At 41.5% G+C, this 19,005-nt stretch overlaps 2 protein-coding genes across 2 annotated transcripts in view; one reads left to right on the forward strand and one right to left on the reverse strand.

The window, feature by feature from the left end:
* The first annotated feature begins 582 nt into the window (after window positions 1-582).
* LOC117394744 (CCAAT/enhancer-binding protein delta) lies at window positions 583-2,137 on the forward strand. The gene has a single exon (XM_033993253.3). The coding sequence runs from the start codon at window positions 896-898 to the stop codon at window positions 1,706-1,708; it is 813 nt and encodes a 270-aa protein (XP_033849144.2). The 5' UTR covers window positions 583-895; the 3' UTR covers window positions 1,709-2,137.
* Window positions 2,138-2,780: 643 nt separating this feature from the next.
* The window catches only part of spidr (scaffold protein involved in DNA repair), a 121,168-nt gene continuing 104,943 nt past the window's right edge, over window positions 2,781-19,005 (reverse strand). The window contains exons 16-20 of the mRNA XM_034921108.2: window positions 14,430-14,552; window positions 12,825-12,924; window positions 11,343-11,451; window positions 4,792-4,845; window positions 2,781-3,704 (exon numbers count right to left, since the gene is read on the reverse strand). Of these exons, the coding sequence (XP_034776999.2) occupies window positions 3,591-3,704; window positions 4,792-4,845; window positions 11,343-11,451; window positions 12,825-12,924; window positions 14,430-14,552 (500 nt within the window). The 3' untranslated portion in view covers window positions 2,781-3,590. The remainder of the gene's footprint in view (window positions 3,705-4,791; window positions 4,846-11,342; window positions 11,452-12,824; window positions 12,925-14,429; window positions 14,553-19,005) is intronic.

Below are 19,005 nucleotides of genomic sequence, written 5' to 3' on the forward strand. Positions count from 1 at the left end.
TAGCAAATCATCTCACAATCATATACTGTGGTCAACGAACTTGCAGTATTACACAAAACACTACCTGAATTAAGCCTTCAGTGGCTTTAAATTATGAATTCCCCGTGAATTTTTTCAGCCAACATTTAACAATATAAATATTATATAAAGTATGTGTGCACATCAACCCGTTTTTTTTTAATGTATAGTGTAATAACAAACACCTTCACAGAAAACCTGAGCCAGTGACTAGTAAAACCTGCAAGCAATCGAAAATGTGTTAATATTTGGAAGTTGTGTGATAGAACATCATGCTTTAACATTTTCCTAAAGCTGTAAACATGGCCCAAGTTCAGATCGTGTACCGTGCATTCATAATAGGGTTAATTAAAATAATAATAATAAAGGAAACATAACAAAATATCCAATTTCAAAGGAGGGCTCGAATTGACCGTGTTCACAGCAGTACAGTAGTTGTTTAGCTGTAGTAGGGCAGGAGGCGGAGTAGTAAGCCCACCCCCTATATCCTCAAATAAGAACTGGTCACTTGCGGTTTGCACAGAGGGGGGAGGATATTGACGTCAGCACAGGAGATAAATAAACAGTGTGCGCACTCGAAAACTTCAGAGAACACGAGCAGTGCTATATACTGCAAGTGAGTCCAAAGTTTGAACTCCAGCTAGAAGCACCTGTAGTTATTTGGATTACTATTTGAGAAACCAGAAGATAAATCGTTCTTTACCAAAACTTACAATTGCAGATATCCAAGGTAAAAATGATCCTGAACTGAAAAGGGTCGTTGTGAAAGCAAGATTAAACAATAGGACTTGGAATTTTTTTTTAAAAAGCTACTACCTGCAACAAACAGCTTACCTTTTTTAGGTCTCTCTTGAAAGAACAGAAAATAATTAAGTTAATGAGTGTGCTATACAGTCTGGATTCACAGTGCGCCTCACCACCATGCAATATGAACTGGTCAATGGAGCCAACCAATTTCTACGACAGTAAGCTGAGCACTATCCAGGGCTCCTGCAAGCCCAGCCGTGGCGGCATGTGCGAAGAAAGCAACCTGGCAGAGCTGAGCACCGCTACTGCCATGTATGACGACGAGAGCGCAATCGACTTCAGCACCTACATCGACTCTATGGCGTCCGTGCCGAACCTGGAGCTGTGCAACGACGAACTCTTCGCTGACCTTTTTAACAACAGTGTCAAGCAGGAGAAAGTGGACTTTACCTACCTGACCAGCACCGCTTCAGAAGTCTTTGCTGCCAGAGACAAGCTGAATCAAAGCGTGAATGGTGGGTTCAACGCCCCAATTAAGCAGGAGTCGGAGTGGAGTGATAGCGACATGTCCTCATCTCTTCCCTCGCAGATTGAAAACTGCGCACAGACCATCATGAGCCTGCAGACCGGACCAGAGCCATCTGCATCACATACCACCTCCAGAAAAGTAGGCAAAGAGAAGGGGAAAAAGAACCAGGACAGGTACAGCCAGGAGTATCGGCAGAGACGGGAGCGGAATAACATCGCCGTCAGAAAAAGCAGAGACAAGGCAAAACTGCGCAACTTGGAAATGCAGCATAAGTTGCTTGAGCTAGGCGCTGAGAACGAACGACTGCATACAACCATCGACCAGTTAACCAGGGATCTGACCAGCCTCCGAAATTTCTTCAAGCAGCTGCCCAGTTCTACTTGTTTGGGCACCACGAGTACTGACTGTCGGTGAGGTGAGCGTGGAAATGTTAACGGACTTGTTTTAGCACGATACCTCAAGGAGACACAAATATCAAATCAGAACTTTTACAAAAGCCTGCAGCATAAAATACTGTAAAATAGTTACACCAAATAAACTAAGTGAATTGAAAAAGGGGTAAAAAAAAAAGTATGCATATTTCTGTTTGCATTGTACTGAAGAAATGGGATACCCCTACAGAAGCCAGAAAAGCTGAACTTATTTTCGTCTTTCTTAAATTATTTTATGAGTTTTCTATATGTAAAAAATGTATTAATGCAGTTATGGTACATCTTTAAAATTCCAAACGATGTATTGTATGTGTTAAAAAAACAGCCTGAGCATGTTTGAACATTTTATATGAAGTTTATATATAATTTTGTATTTTTTTTGTAAAAAATAAAATAAAATCTTTTGAAACGATTTTTGTTTAATTGTGTAAATATGGTGATGGTAGTGGGTGTGCACCTATAATAGTAGATTTAGAGTCCTCAGTATCTAAGTGACAGCTGAGTTACTGCTGCCCTGAGTAAAAAGCCAACATATTGTTTGAGTTGTAAACGTAAGCGAACAAAAGGTCATAAGGTTGTTCGTCAGTTCCAAAAGCTAAAGCCTTGCTTTCAACAATAAACCAATAGTAATATTTTTTCAGGTCAGGAATTTTAATGAAAATGTTCTATCTGAGAATCTAGATTTATTGAATGGGGCAAGAAAATAAGTTAACCCCAATAAACTACAATTACAGTACTTGAAATCCATCAAATACTACAACATAACACAGAATACTTTGCACCTTCCTTAATTGCATTTAATTTGTTTTAAAAACTTAAGTGTACACTGCACATCCATACCCCCACTATGGAAAATAATGGTGGAATTATTTTCTTTAAAAAGCAATACAGCAATAAAGGAATTTGCACATCCAGTACAAATCACAGTATAAGGTGTTTTCTTACATCCAACACAATATTCTGATATTGAATATAGAATGTTTGGTTATTTAGTTAAATACAAATACAGGTGCCTTTATGCACAATTATGGTTAAAATAATTTGAGACTTCAGAACACAGAAACATCATTTTAATTCTCCCTGTGTTTTACAATATTGTAAATAGTATATTTTTCACAAAATAGTTTACAAACAAATTAATATATTTAACAAATAAATGTAACGTTCATGGATTGTGGTTTCGCTTTTCTTCCTTCCGTGGACTATAGATCGGCTTACCAGAGATCAGCAAACGAAACCATGGAAGAAAAGGTTTCTGACGACACAATCCTTCTAACGTTCACACTAATACTTCAGACTGTTCCTTCCTCACTGCATCTGGGTTGACTTGAACCCCAGACATTCATACAATAAATAGGGGATTGAGCTTTCTGGTGCAATGGGGTTAATATGATTGCAACTGTTTGTGAATGTGGTGTTAACTCCTTTGGAGTATATGGAGGTAATTTATAAATCCAAACCACTGACAAAGGCTTTAAAATAATAACAATTTATACCGCAAAATTAGACTGGTATTGCTTTGCATTTCCACAGTTGAGCCAATGACAATCTTGAGGTAGGTTTAAATTAAATAGGTTGTTTTAAAACCTCCAAGCTAAATCCTTATTTACAAATGGTCTTAAACAAGATATTTTAAACAGCATAAACATACAATTGTCCCCTCTCTGTCAAAATTGAGATAACATTAATATGTCCACGTGTCAAGGTTTAAGCAATACAGAAACACACTTACAGAAACCTATATCACAAAATTCCAAGAAAACAATTTTATGTTTGTGCTATTTTTATTTACTTTTTTCCTGCAGCGTTGGAATATTTTATCATACAGGACTGGAACCCAGTCCCACTTCCTTCGCTGCTTCTCCTCAGAGGCTGATTTCTTCCAGACCTATCCAGATGGCTGGCTTCCTTTGTATAAGACGAACGTAACAGTTCAGGGGACTCACTTCCTTACCAAGCACATTCTCCACCTCGTAACCCTGTAACAGCAGAGCAGAGGTCCAGTTAAACAACGGAGAGTAATGTACTGCACACGTGGTTCTGGAAAATCGAATGTTCAGATATCACAAGAAAGTTATCAACCTATTTTTTTATGGTCCCTTTAACAGGTGGTTTATTATGTTTCAAAGTACAGGACCAATTGTGGAATACAGTAATTGGATTTATGGCTTGCAGACACTACCTTTGGTACATAAAGATCACAGCGTTCTACTAGGTTATTTTTATTACCTGTACAGAGAGCCAAGAGACACCATACACAGGAACATGATATCAATTACAAATAGGATGAGTGTTCAAGTGCAGACATTTTAATTATGGCTAATTTACAATAAGATCAAAGCTAAAAAAACATACTAAATAGGAGAAATTCTGTAAGGTATTTTAACTAGAATGCAATGAGTTTTGCCTTGTAATTTTGTTCATCCTGGTGTGGCCACTATTTGATGAATAAAAAATGCTTGTGTCAGAAATGGAAGGCTTTTGAGTCACCAGTCAGAGAAATGAACAAGGCTCCCTCTGGCTGCTGACCTCAAGTGTTTCTAAAATCCACATCACACCTCTCTCCCAGTCCAAGATACATGAACCTTGAGACCCAACAAACAAATAAGGCTAACAGATCTGCACTGTGATAAATTTAGCACATTTATGAGATATGTTCATTTGGAGAGCAGGATTGGCGACCCCTCCTCTCCAAACATGGCAGCTTAACTTCCTTGTCCATCTATGGGCTATGAACCATCCTTTTTTATTATTATTATTATTATTATTTTTTATTTCTTAGCAGACACCCTTATCCAGGGCAACTTACAATTGTTACAAGATATCACATTATTTTTACACACAATTACATTATTTTTTACACATTATTTTTACATACAATTACCCATTTATACAGCTGAGTTTTTTTACTGGAGCAATTTAGGTAAAGTACCTTGCTCAAGGGTACAGCAGCAGTGTCTCCACCTGGGATTGAACCCACAACCCTCCGGTCAAGAGTCCAGAGCCCTAACCACTACTCCACACTGCTGCCCAGGTTTTTAAAAACCTCTTCATGTAAAAGCTTACCTCACTGTCACTGGTGGCAGATGTCAGAAGGGATGTAATAGTTTCCTGTTGTAGCTGTGAAAAATAAGGTACATCAGCATAAATTTTAGGTTGCTGTATTCAATGTAATGCCTCAGTGTTTAGGATCTTACATATCAGCTGTCTACCACAACATAAGTCATTGTAAACTAATCGAATTTTTTTTTATGGAAGTTTCACATACAGGCAACAACTCAGGACTACTGTTAAATAGGCCAACAACAGTCCAGAACCCTTTTAGGTTTTGTTCGTCAAAAAAAGACTTGCTTGGTAAATACTGTAGGGCCTGTAATTTCCTATTCTACTTCCTACAAAGATTGTTCTTTAGCAAACCAGTCCTACTTTATTTTTCTGTTCAGTCAGAAGTTTTCACACCCCTATCCATGGTTAAACCCATACACAGCCAACAGGGCCATACTGTCTAGCAAGCTGAACAGGTCTTTCTGAGATGACAGCCTGTGAAACAAAGACAAACTCCCAGTGATACACAATATGGGTACAGTGATGAGGCAGTACAGCACAGTGGGTAGAGCTGAGGGACTGGCAGGGATCCCGGGAATTGAATCTCAGCCAATAATTATTGGGTCACCCTTGTACGGTAGGCATGAATCCATTGGAACATAGACATAGGTCACCTGCCCATTCGAGTTGCTATATTGGAGGTTGTGTGGTCCTGTGGTTAAAGAAAGGGCTTATAACCAGGAGGTCCCCAGTTCAAATTCTGATTCATTCACTGATTCATTGTGTAACCCTGAGCATGTCACTTAACCTCCTTGTGCACCATCTTTCAGGTGAGACGTAGTTGTAAGTGACTCTGCAGCTGATGCATAGTTCACACACCCGAGTCTCAAAGTCGCTTTGGATAAAAGCGTCTGCTAAAATAAACAAATAATAATAAAAGAAACAAATAATATATTATATAATCCACCTACATAAAAAATGTGGGCTTGTGGTCTCATACATTTTGTAATTCTTATCAGTGTTATATAGCAACTATAATATATATATATATATATATATATATATATATATATATATATATATATATATATATATAAAAATTATTAGTCTATGGCCTAAAAACAATTGCTAATTAAACAACAATTTGTTTTTAAGTGTCGCGTACAAGGAGGTAAACTTGTCGTTTATTTTAGAATGTGTTCTGTTTGCTTTCTTTTGCTTTTTTTCCTCTCCAATACTTGACATTTTTGCTTTTTACTTTGCTCTCTTCTAGGGTAGGCTGCACAGTTGCCAGTGATGGGATGTGTTTTTAAGTTCCAACTAGTTTTTAAGTTTAAACTAGTTCCATATCATAGCACTACAGAAATCAGAAGCTGTATATTCAATCATCTGTATTAAAAACAGTTTTACATTTTGTGATACTTTTTACAGTGTTTTCGGGACAGACTTGGCCCTACTGCTGTACATCGTTCTAGGGTGGGTACGTCATTGGCAATGTGGTATAATAAAAAAAAAAATACAGGCTGTTTTTCATGTAACTTACCTGAAATTAATATATTTAAAAAAAAAAAAGTTAGGGGTGGTGGTAAGATTAATAACAATAACTAGTGTTTTACACATCGGACTAACACAAAAATGGTACCACATTGCCAAATAACATACCCACCCTAGAAGGGTGTATCAGCACCTAGCCTGTCCCAAAAACACTAAAAAATGATCTCTACCGGGGGTTGAGGTTCATCACCAGATTTGGTGCTCAGATAACAGTAGTGTATTATGACCTATCGTATGACAGCCAAGTGATCTGATTGGTTGTAAAGGTTCTGATTGTGTAGAATGATAACTCTGATAACCAACTGGGGATGGTATCAATGCCAAAAAACACTATTTAAAGCAATAGTGCCCGTCAATGAAGGCTCTACCGTGTGGTAGGTGACCGCGTCTGGTGTTATGCGTCTCATGCCTCAGTTTGTTGCTGTTGAAAGATGCAGAGCTCCAGTCAAGCTGACAGGCTGTGGCAGGTACAGGACTGGTTGCTTTCGTCGGTGCCAAGTATTGACTGGCTGGTTTTGGTAGATAATGAATTAAATTTTGACCAATTTTGTGTATTTGTTTAGTAGTTGCTGTCCAATAGACTGAATAGTGAACTGAGCTTTCGTTAAGGTCAAAGTCAAAATGATAAAGCCGGCACTTGCGCAGATTGATTTTAAGTTTGATTCACAGATGATGCAGTGATGTTCCAGCGAGCATCAACCGCCTGATAGAAGCCCAGTAGAGGTGGAAGCTGATTGGCTGATGGTACTGAATCATTTTCCAATACAAAATATTTGGATTTATAAATCACTATATTACTCTTGCACAGATGGTAATTCCCACTGTGCTGGATAGTATTGTAGCAGCTACGTCACAATGATTTGTGGAATTTACAGTAGGGTCAAAAATCTCACTCTTTGCATTTGGCCAATTATATATAAACCACCATATATTTTATATGTCTTGTGACAAGGGGAAGTGTTACATCCGTGGGTCATCACTGAATAATAAAAGGTTTGCCACAGAACGAGATCGCTAGTCTCCCGCTCCAGGAACCTACTACACTACGAAACCTTCTCTATATTGCTGTTGCTCCCAAAGTCCTGGCTTCCCAGCATCTCTGGGTCTTTAAGACAGTCCTGGCAGAGTAGAGCCTTCACAGGCACCGTCATGCAGTTGAGGGGTTCTGTAGTAGTAGTTATGCTGCAGAGCAGATGCTCTCCTCTTGATGTTAACAAATTGCCCCTCTGTGTAGCATGCGTGTGCAGTCGCCTCGAGCTGTGGCGCAGATGCTTTTTGAGCTGCACGCAGCCCTTCCTGGGCACACCTCCCAGCCAATCCGGACCTCCATATTAGCTCAGCGCTGGGCGAGCCTACCTGCTCAATTGGTTGCCTAGCAACACGTCACATGTTACACGTCCCAACTGCCCACATCCATGCAAGAACCAGCGACAGGGTCCTCCCTGTCACATACCCTCCCCCTCAGAATGGCACCACCAGTATATTCGATTTTCTTCAGCTGGTTCCTCTTTTGTTTGGGGGGTCAGCGGCTGATGGTCCAGACATGACGTGGGGTATCTGGAAGCATGGGCCGAGGGAGCTGACCCATAGGTGCCGGATTGGAGCGCAGGAGTTGTGGTTGGGGCTTTGGTGGAGCTGGTCTCCTTGACTCCGCCATAGAAACCCGTCGCTTCTCTCCTTCATCGCTCTCGGGGACAGCAACAGTTCCTCCTCCTCCTCAGGCTGTCGGACAGCAGCTCCTCCTCCTCAGGCTGTCGGACAGCAGCTCCTCCTCCTCCTCAGGCTGTCAGACAGCAGCTCCTCCTCCTCCTCAGGCTGTCAGACAGCAGCTCCTCCTCCTCCTCTTCAGGCTGTCAGACAGCAGCTCCTCCTCCTCAGGCTGTCAGACAGCAGCTCCTCCTCCTCCTCCTCAGGCTGTCGGACAGCAGCTCCTCCTCCTCCTCCTCAGGCTGTCGGACAGCAGCTCCTCCTCAGGCTGTCGGACAGCAGCTCCTCCTCCTCAGGCTGTCGGACAGCAGCTCCTCCTCCTCCTCAGGCTGTCGGACAGCAGCTCCTCCTCCTCCTCAGGCTGTCGGACAGCAGCTCCTCCTCCTCCTCAGGCTGTCGGACAGCAGCTCCTCCTCCTCAGGCTGTCGGACAGCAGCTCCTCCTCCTCCTCCTCAGGCTGTCGGACAGCAGCTCCTCCTCCTCCTCCTCAGGCTGTCGGACAGCAGCTCCTCCTCCTCCTCAGGCTGTCGGACAGCAGCTCCTCCTCCTCCTCCTCAGGCTGTCAGACAGCCGCTCTTCCTCAGGCTGTCAGACAGCAGCTCCTCCTCCTCCTCCTCAGGAAGTCGGACAGCAGCTCCTCCTCCTCCTCAGGCTGTCGGACAGCAGCTCCTCCTCCTCAGGCTGGCGGACAGCAGCAGCTCCTCCTCCTCCTCCTCCTCTGGCTGTCGGACAGCAGCTCCTCCTCCTCCTCAGGCTGTCGGACAGCCGCTCCTCCTCCTCCTCCTCCTCAGGCTGTCGGAGAGCAGCTCCTCCTCCTCAGGCTGTCGGACAGCAGCTCCTCCTCCTCCTCAGGCTGTCGGACAGCAGCTCCTCCTCAGGCTGTCGGACAGCAGCTCTTCCTCAGGCTGTCGGACAGCAGCTCCTCCTCCTCCTCAGGAAGTCGGACAGCAGCTTCTCCTCCTCCTCAGGAAGTCGGACAGCAGCTCCTCCTCCTCAGGCTGTCGGACAGCAGCTCCTCCTCCTCTGGCTGTCGGACAGCAGCTCCTCCTCCTCCTCAGGCTGTCGGACAGCAGCTCCTCCTCAGGCTGTTGGACAGTAGCTCTTCCCCAGGCTGTCGGACAGTAGCTCTTCCTCAGGAAGTCGGACAGCAGCTACTCCTCCTCCTCAGGCTGTCGGACAGCAGCTCCTCCTCCTCCTCAGGCTGTCGGACAGCAGCTCCTCCTCCTCCTCAGGCTGTCAGACAGCAGCTCCTCCACCTCCTCAGGCTGTCAGACAGCAGCTCCTCCTCCTCCTCAGGCTGTCAGACAGCAGCTCCTCCTCCTCCTCAGGCTGTCAGACAGCAGCTCCTCCTCCTCCTCTTCAGGCTGTCAGACAGCAGCTCCTCCTCCTCAGGCTGTCAGACAGCAGCTCCTCCTCCTCCTCCTCCTCAGGCTGTCGGACAGCAGCTCCTCCTCCTCCTCCTCCTCAGGCTGTCGGACAGCAGCTCCTCCTCCTCCTCCTCTGGCTGTCGGACAGCAGCTCCTCCTCAGGCTGTCGGACAGCAGCTCCTCCTCAGGCTGTCGGACAGCAGCTCCTCCTCCTCAGGCTGTCGGACAGCAGCTCCTCCTCCTCCTCCTCCTCAGGCTGTCGGACAGCAGCTCCTCCTCCTCCTCCTCAGGCTGTCGGACAGCAGCTCCTCCTCCTCCTCCTCAGGCTGTCGGACAGCAGCTCCTCCTCAGGAAGTCGGACAGCAGCTCCTCCTCCTCCTCAGGCTGTCGGACAGCAGCTCCTCCTCCTCAGGCTGTCAGACAGCAGCTCCTCCTCCTCCTCCTCCTCAGGCTGTCGGACAGCAGCTCCTCCTCCTCCTCCTCAGGCTGTCGGACAGCAGCTCCTCCTCAGGAAGTCGGACAGCAGCTCCTCCTCCTCCTCAGGCTGTCGGACAGCAGCTCCTCCTCAGGCTGTCGGACAGCAGCTCTTCCTCAGGCTGTCGGACAGCAGCTCCTCCTCCTCCTCAGGAAGTCAGACAGCAGCTTCTCCTCCTCCTCAGGCTGTCGGACAGCAGCTCCTCCTCCTCAGGCTGTCGGACAGCAGCTCCTCCTCCTCAGGCTGTCGGACAGCAGCTCCTCCTCCTCCTCAGGCTGTCGGACAGCAGCTCCTCCTCAGGCTGTTGGACAGTAGCTCTTCCCCAGGCTGTCGGACAGTAGCTCTTCCTCAGGCTGTCGGACAGCAGCTCCTCCTCCTCAGGAAGTCGGACAGCAGCTCCTCCTCCTCCTCAGGCTGTCGGACAGCAGCTCCTCCTCCTCCTCAGGCTGTTGGACAGCAGCTCCTCCACCTCCTCCTCAGGATGTCGGACAGCAGCTCCTCCTCCTCCTCAAGCTGTCAGACAGCAGCTCCTCCTCCTCCTCAGGCTGTCGGACAGAAGCTCCTCCTCCTCAGGCTATCGGGACGGTAGCTCCTCCTTCTTTGGCCCTCAGGACGGTAGCTACTTCTTCTTGGACCATAGCTCCCCCTCTAGCTCTTCAGACAGGCAGGCAGCCACTCCTACTTTGGCTTTTGAGGACAGTATCTCCTCCCGCTCCATCTTTTGGGGCTCCAGCTCCTCACTCTCTTTGTTGCTCCTTCAGCAGCACTTCTGGTGGCTGCTGATCTTCACCTGGTTTTGCCTGTGCATCCTGGCAGCCATCTGCTCTGTGCATATCCTGCCTTGACTCAGCAGGACCAGTGACGCCCACTGCTGTCACCATATGTAAAAGGGGGAAGTGTGGCATGGCAGTGCAGTTGCCTCGAGCTGTCGCTCAGACGCTTTTTGTGCTGTGCGCAGCCTCCCCTGGCACGCCCCCTAGCCAGCTAGGAGCCTACCTGCTCAACTGGTTGCCTAGCAACGCTTCTCATGTTACAAGTCCCAGCTGCACACATCTGCGCAAGAACCAGCGACAGGGTCCTCCCTGTCACATGTCTATAAAACTAAACCCACAGTATCAGAAATCTATCTTTAATTTTAATAAGTATTTTAAATCAAATTTCAAATAGCCTGCATATTTGAGTGCTAGATGAAATTGCAGATTACAAGGTTAATCTCATTGTATTTGGAAATAAAAAATAAAATAAATATATAAAAACGGTTTGTATCTGAATGCATACAATCACGTGGTGTGGTGTAATGGTTAGCCCAAGGGATTAGAGACAGAGGTCAAAGTATGTACCTGCATGTAGCATGACCTCCCTGCGTTCCCAACTGGAAAAAAGAACAGAACCCAACTCAACAAGACACTGCAGTTGGCATTTGTTAGTTAGGAAAATAAGCCCATCCCTTCTAAGTAAAGGAAATGTACCTTTACTTTCACAGTGCACTCAGGGTGTGACACACTGTGTAGGAATACTTCAAGCTGCATTTTCATTGTTGGTCTGCTCACTGTCCTGACACACAAGCAACAGAAAAGTCTGAAAAAAAGACACAAAAATAAAGCTTTTTGCACAGTTTGCACAGTTTAGCACAGTAAGCTTTTTTGAGGAACTACAAATAATTAAAAAAAAAAAGTTATTGCTGCAAGTATGAATAGCCATTAAACCTGTTTAAATTACATCCAAGACAAAGTTAAATTAACATTTCTACAAACCCAACATATACAGTACTGAGACTTTATGAAACAATGACAACAGGGGACTCTTATACTGTGACTAGGGGGCAGAAAATAGCAACTGACAAAAAGGTGTATGATTCGGCTTAAACTGGTTACTAGAGCATATACAGGGCAACACTGGGAATGTTCCAGGAGACGGAAACTCCAGGTTTAGTCATGTTCCTTTTGTGTTCTAAAGGGTTACAGAAAAAAAAGGAAGGGTTGATGAAGAAAATGTATATTACTGGAAACCATATTCAGAGTAAAACTGATGTTGATCAGCTAAATTCAGATGTCAAAAGATTATCAATTAGCTCCCAAGCTTTGAAATGCATTCTGAACGGGATTATCTGAAAGAGATATTTAACTTTCTTTGTTGTTCTTCAAAGTGCTGTGTGTCTGCAAGCTCCAAACAGTACAGCCAGTTCACATGCTTTCAATCCCCCCTCTCCATACAAAGAATGTCTAACAAACTCTCATGTTCATGCATATAGAGTTCATATTCCAAACAAATTATCTACAGCTACATTTACAAAAGACAAATAAATAATTTCGACAGATGAATAAAAGCAAGTTTAATGTGCTGAGTCAGTAAGTGCAAACGTACAACCTTTGAAAAACAAGGTACTTCAAATTTAAGAATCTACCGACCACCTTTGAAAATAAGTTTCTGTATACAAGTACAGTAGCTGCTTAAAAGGGTTGTTATTGCTGTGGCAGTGTGAAAGCCCTGCTGGTGCACGGGTGTGTGGGTGTGTGTGTGTGGGGGTGAGTATTGGGTGCCTTTTATTTTGTTAAATGTCTCTATGGGGCGCTATCCCGCTTTTAACACCAACTGTGACAGGGTACCGGATGTTATCGGCACAGAAGAGAGACTCAGACACAGAAAGCTGTAGTGAAGTGCTAATGCGCACGTTTAATAACAAATAAGCACAGAAACAGTAACAAAATAAAAGGCACAAGGGCAAAAACAAAAGGTCTATAAAAAACTTAACTTAAAACAACAATACAGGACGAGACAGCACAGAACACGGAACACACCACACGGACCTCCACACCAACATTAACTCTACTAAGTCTAATTAACACCCATGATCACCCTTTAAAAACACACCTGTGGCCACACCCCCACGTGCAGCGGCAGGGCTTTCACCCTGCCACACTACCACACTACTGTATGTGTTTTCAAAATACCCTTGCTGTTCTTCGTGTGCTGCCTCCAGCTTTTCATTCCCACAACGGTCACAGGCTGGCCAGGAATATGCATTATCCTCGTCAACCCCGACAATGGTTCCTGTAAAAGTGGGGGTGTAATCCAGTCAGTCATTCACTCAAAAAAAAGGAGGGGGGGGGAGATAAGTATACAACAGAATTTTAACATAGGAATACGTACTTATTGGGTTTGTAAAGACCTATAGAAGAAGTATCAAAAGTAGTGCTGGGACAAATATCCGACTTTGCTCGACAAAAAATGGCAAATGAAAAAGAGCTCTGTATGATATGCAAGATTAATATTATATAAATAAAAGTACAGAATCAACACAGCAGCTCTTGAGCCTCTATTTAAAAGTTTTAGACAGCAAAAAGTAAACAAACCAGATTATGCGCGCAAACACATAGTGATCTCTATGGAAAGCCACCTGGGACAAAAATGCATTGTGCTGTTTCAGAGCGAGCCAGAAAAACGCAAGCTCGTCATTCTGAAATGCCTTGCTTAAACAATACCCAACTTCCTGAAGATGTTGTGTAGTGATTTTTATATAGACTGTATATGTTATATATTTTGTTGCGACTTTTATGTGGAATGTAATAAACAAGAACCAAAACAGTGAGTTTTTTTCCCCTTCACTTTACAACGCCATTTCCACATTTGTTTTATTTGAAGTGTTAAAGTTAAATTTCAGTTTTCGTTTGCTTGTTCAGCTACAAAAAGGCACAAGTCAACCTCATGTTATTACTTTATGAAAACGTGTCTATGGCCACTGTATACTGTGAAGAAACGGCAATGGCAAGGAATGAAAAAAAGGAAAAAATAAATAAAATGTGGTGTCAACTTTATATACTATTTATTTTGGGAATAAACAAAACAACATTTAACTTTAACTGCTATTTGGGATCCTTTGTTTTGTAGTTAATTCACTGGGGTAAAGTAAGGCCTACACAACTTTGTGGCCACACACCCTGCCCTTGCTGCTGTCTCTGCCTGCATTCAGAGCAATATAATGGCTTTTATTACTTTTTGAAAAATGAATGAATATTCGAATGAATATTTAAATTATGAGCGAATATCCAAACATGAAAATCCCATGTTCGTCCCAGCACTAATCAAAGGGGATGCAACATTTTCTTTATCATCAGGTATATTGTTGGAAACCAATTGAAAGAAATTTGTAACTGTAACTGTAATAATTCCACCCAACTAAACAGCTACTAGGCCTTGGGACACACCCACAAAGCAGTCTAAAAAGAGCTTCCGATTGCTTCTAGCTTTTGTGGAACTGTAAAAAGTCATTATTTACATAAAGGGATGTGGGGAAGGGAGCGGCAAATGAATGGAAGGGTAGAATGTGCTAGAAAAGCAAGAACCTAACTTGAGCCCTTCAGGCATCAGGACAAATATTTTTTAAATTAGCTATGGACTTCCCAGAGAAACATGAGCGTGAAGATTCCTAGAAACACATACATGCACAACCACTCTAATATACCATTCTGCTGGCAATATAGTGTTACACTTTGCTTTCTGTCAGGTGGTGTGAACAACTGAAATGTAATGCAAGAGAAATGAGAGAAGGACCAAACCTTTCACAGCGCAGAGAGAGTTGATTTTAGTTGTTGGATTCAGTTCATCCAGTTTGACAGGATTAGTCAGCGAAGGCTGTGGCTCTAGCTTCAGCACTGTGCGTTCAACACAAAGAATGGAACCTGCAAACACAACATATATTTATATAGATGTTGTATAGAAACACATTTTACAGATTAACAACAAATAATACACAGACACACATAACTGAATGAGTGAAGATTTATTTTGTTGGTTACAGGATTGTCAAACTTGTCACCTGTAGTGTTTGTTTATGACACTACAGTGATTTTGGAATAGGTTTACTTTTTGGGGTTTAATGGCTTAGGGTTAATTGACATTTTTAGAACCCTGAAATCTTTTTGTGTTTGGCTTGGGGTTGTCTTCCAAATGACCCTATTGCGACACAGAAAAATCACTTTACTCGTAGCCGATCTGAAGACCTAAAACTAGAAGATACGACTGTCCCTTCATGTCAATGTTTTTTATTTATGTAAGTGAGACTAGTTTGAATTATTCTTGAGGTAGCCCCAAATATGTCAAACTAGACTACTTTTTTTTTGGGGGGGGGGGAGTTCATTAATGCGGTAATAAATACATTGCAGGTTTATGTTTTTAAATAAAATTATCAAGCCATCGGATTTATTTATTTATGTATTAATATTGTATCAAACGGAAGACAATCCTGTATGAAGAGAAATTAAAGCTAACTTACTTTAAGAAAGGAACTGTATTGTATTTGGTGTATGTTCGAACACAACTTTATAAATCTTACGTAAAACTATATATTAAAAAAACTGTACAATTCTACCCATAGACCATGTTTATTTAGTTTTCATCCCTTCATGTAAAAGTGAGACCAGTTGGAATTATTCTCCAGGGTAGCCACAATTGTATCAAACTATTTGGAAATAAAAATAAATAAATAAATAAAAAATGTCAATGCAGTAGCCTAATAAATACATTGCAGATCTATGGTTTAAAATAAAATGATCAAACCATTTATTTATTTACATTTCAAAAGCAGAAAAGCGGATCTTCTTTTTCAGGGTAAAGTGAATATTCTGCATCTTGATGGGGTCATTCACAACACAACCCCAAGCCAAACATGAAAAGATTTCAGGGTTCTAAACATTATCCGATGTGGTCGACCTTATCCCAATAGGGTCCTAACATTTTATTGACTTGAGTCATAGTCTTTATGATAAAATAAATTACACAAACAGTTTTGTTTTCAATAACCGCAACCCTTCTTCTGATGTGTACAAGCCCTGCCTCTTTATGAGTGAGAGGAACACATGACAACATAGAGACAGAGAGAGTAGCGTCAGCAGCATGGAAGGTAAAATCAAGAGTACCTGCACTCATCAAGTTCACAAGAACTATGGAGTAGATAGGGAGAGAAATAAGCAGTCTGCACCCTGCCAGCACTGAGACATGCCAAACTAAAATAAACTGTGTCTAAAATAAATGAAATCGTTTTTGGTCTTTTTTTTCAATAAGTTTCAATAAGAAATTCATGAATTGGTGGGTTAATCAATAGATTTTTATTTAAGTAAGCTTAAAACCTAAATGCGCTAGAAAAAACAGGGGTTTAAGTGTTTGTTGTTTGGTTTATACAATGTTTAAAAAAAAAAAAAAAAGTTTTAGAAAACAAAAAATTAACTGGCAAAAAAGCCATCTTTTGCTAAAATTGGTAGTTTTTAAAATCCGAACTCATGCACAAGCTTACAAACTATAGACCAATCCAATATAGTGCTTTATCGAAGTGTCAGGTCTTAAATTCAAAGATTACTATCCTATTTCTCTATTCAGATGCCCCACAATGTGCAATCAGCCTTTCCAATAGCTTATCCTGTTCTATATTACCAGTTTATTTTGCAGACATTATTTTAAATTAAATTATCAAGTCATTTTAAAGCTGGAAAACATTTGCTGCTTCAGTATGGGCTATTAACAAATACATACAGACTTTAACAAATGTATTACTTTATCCCTAACTAGACAAATGGATGCATGCAGACTGACTACAGATTATTATTATTTTCTCTGTTTCCTAAAACCACGTGCAGAATCAAAGGTCAAAGTTTGCACATGTGCAGTACGCTATCGGAATAAGTTTTCCAAAAAGTGTGTTTACATGATATACATTTTGTTAGTTTTCGGAATTGAATCGGAAATTTCTAGGTGCTGTTTTCCGAAAACTGACTTGGAATGTTCAGATACATTTTCCGAAAACTGTGTTACATGGCTTTTGATATCGGAATTAGTATGCTCATGTAAACGCACTGAATGAAGCTGTTGCACGGTCTTCTTTTTTTTCCCCCGAATTGAGTTAATCAGCTGTAGACGTGTTTGATTAATTTAATACACCAGTATTTGCACACTGGATAGATGTTTTAGAGTTAGTCTGGTTAAAAACGTTTTGGTTTTTTAAGAATAAATTCATAAAAACTAAAATGGGCAGACCAGACCACAGCAGCATGATTTTTGGAATAGGCACAATCAACATTGTTATTATTTTTATTTGTTTATTTAGCAGATGCCTTTATCCAAGGCGACTTACACAGACTAGGGTGTGTGAGCTATGCATCAGCTGCAGAGGCACTTACAATTACGTCTCACCCGAAAGACGGAGCACAAGGAGGTTAAGTGACTTGCTCAGGGTCACACAATGAGTCAGTGGCTGAGGTAGGATTTGAAACAGGCACCTCCTGGTTACAAGCCCTTTTCTTTAACCACTGAACCACACAGCCTCCCAGTGGTCTGTGGATTTTGTCATGGTGGGTGAACAGATCAATTACTACATCGGTAAAAAAAAAAAATTTGTTTGCGCTGCTGGGGTATTTTGCATGCGTTTATGAAACAGCAGCTACAATACCGCCTTTTATGTTAGTGTTATTCAAAATACAATTGTCCTCTTTGGATTCTACTTAGACAAAAAATTTGGATTTAAATTGTGCTAAGTATAGGCGGTTAATTTTTTATTTTTTTATTTTTTAACGTATTAGTGAACAAACCTTTATCTAAAAATAATGAAAATTACTTATTTTGTAACACACATTGTTATGTTAAACTCTTAGCCTTTCAAGATACATTTATTTCTATAATATTAAGCAAATTAGGTTGAGTTTATTGATTTTAGGTTGAGTTTATTGATAAACTGGAGCATATATTAAATGCCACAAAATTTCCTTTCATATGGTTAAGGTATCTGGAAAACAAAAAAAAAAAACACTATCAGGGAGTGTTGAGAAAAAACTGAAAAACACTTAAAACGAATATATATATGTAAATGTCATGTATGGTGTAGGCTGTATTAAAAAAAACCAAAAAAACCCATATGTTAATTGATACTCTCAGGAAGGACAATATGCTGTTAATGGAAATAAAAAACAAAACAAAAAAACCCTAATTACATAAATATAAAATGAGCTCTTAGTATTAGTATTAGCTATCCATCATATATACATGCAAAAATATAAGGTTATACCAATGGACTGAAGGACAGACAGGTGCCTCCCCAGACTCTGATTCTCTCAATAACTAAACAATGTTCTTAACAAGTATCACAACTGGATAAGCAGTTCTCAAGACATACATAGCTAGGAGTGAAATGTTTATCCACCATGGGGGATAAATACAGGTGCTCATACTAGTTTATATTTAGTGGATCTAGTTAATGTGCGTGTATATCATTCAATACTGTATTTCATCAAGTTTATTGATAACATATTTTACCTTTATAAAGTAATTTGGATTTGTATACCCCAACATGTTTATAGCCAGTGAAGAGTCGTACGCAAACACCACATTTTTTGACTTTCCACAATCAATCATTCCCTTAGTCTCAGACAAATGTATACACAAAAGACACAGAAAAAATGGACAGTTGTTAATGTCAATTGCCAATGTTGTTTGTACTCTATGAATGGTCTGACGTCACTGAAACTGAAGATGTGGGCGATTGGAGAAAGTTTTTTTTTTTTTTTTAATACGTACTGCATAAGGGGAAAGCAGTGCTGGCAAGCTGGGATAAAATGTTTGAGTGATGGGGAGTGGCGGAGAGTGGGAAAGACACCCACCAATACAGTGAACAAACTTCAAACAAAGTTGTCAACAGACTGCTGTTTATATATTTGGATGTTTATGATTTTAGAGATGTACGTAGGGCATATTTTAAAATACACGAAAACACCAAAAAAATGTATGAATACAAAGGCATAAAAACTGCTCCAAAAACCTGTGAACAAACATTAAAAAGACAATAATTCAAAAGTGTACTGTCTCTATACAGCAGAAACTTCACACGGCCTTAAAATGTCAACGTCATGGTCACCAATTTCTTCTTTATATGATACCCATGATAGAACGGCCGACAGAATCACAGAAAACATTGTCCCTGAGGATATAAAGGCCTGCACACACGCATAGAACTCTGCGTCATTTTTCCTTCAAGCCTATTGCAATCATGGACACAGCGACCTTGAAGGTTAATGGTTACATTTCTATTTCAGGGAACCAGGGTTGATAATAACTCAACATTCCCTTTCAAGTATGAAATGTAACCGTTAC

This window comes from Acipenser ruthenus, chromosome 3, assembly GCF_902713425.1.
Source record: "Acipenser ruthenus chromosome 3, fAciRut3.2 maternal haplotype, whole genome shotgun sequence".
In the NCBI taxonomy this organism is placed as follows: Eukaryota; Metazoa; Chordata; class Actinopteri; order Acipenseriformes; family Acipenseridae; genus Acipenser; species Acipenser ruthenus.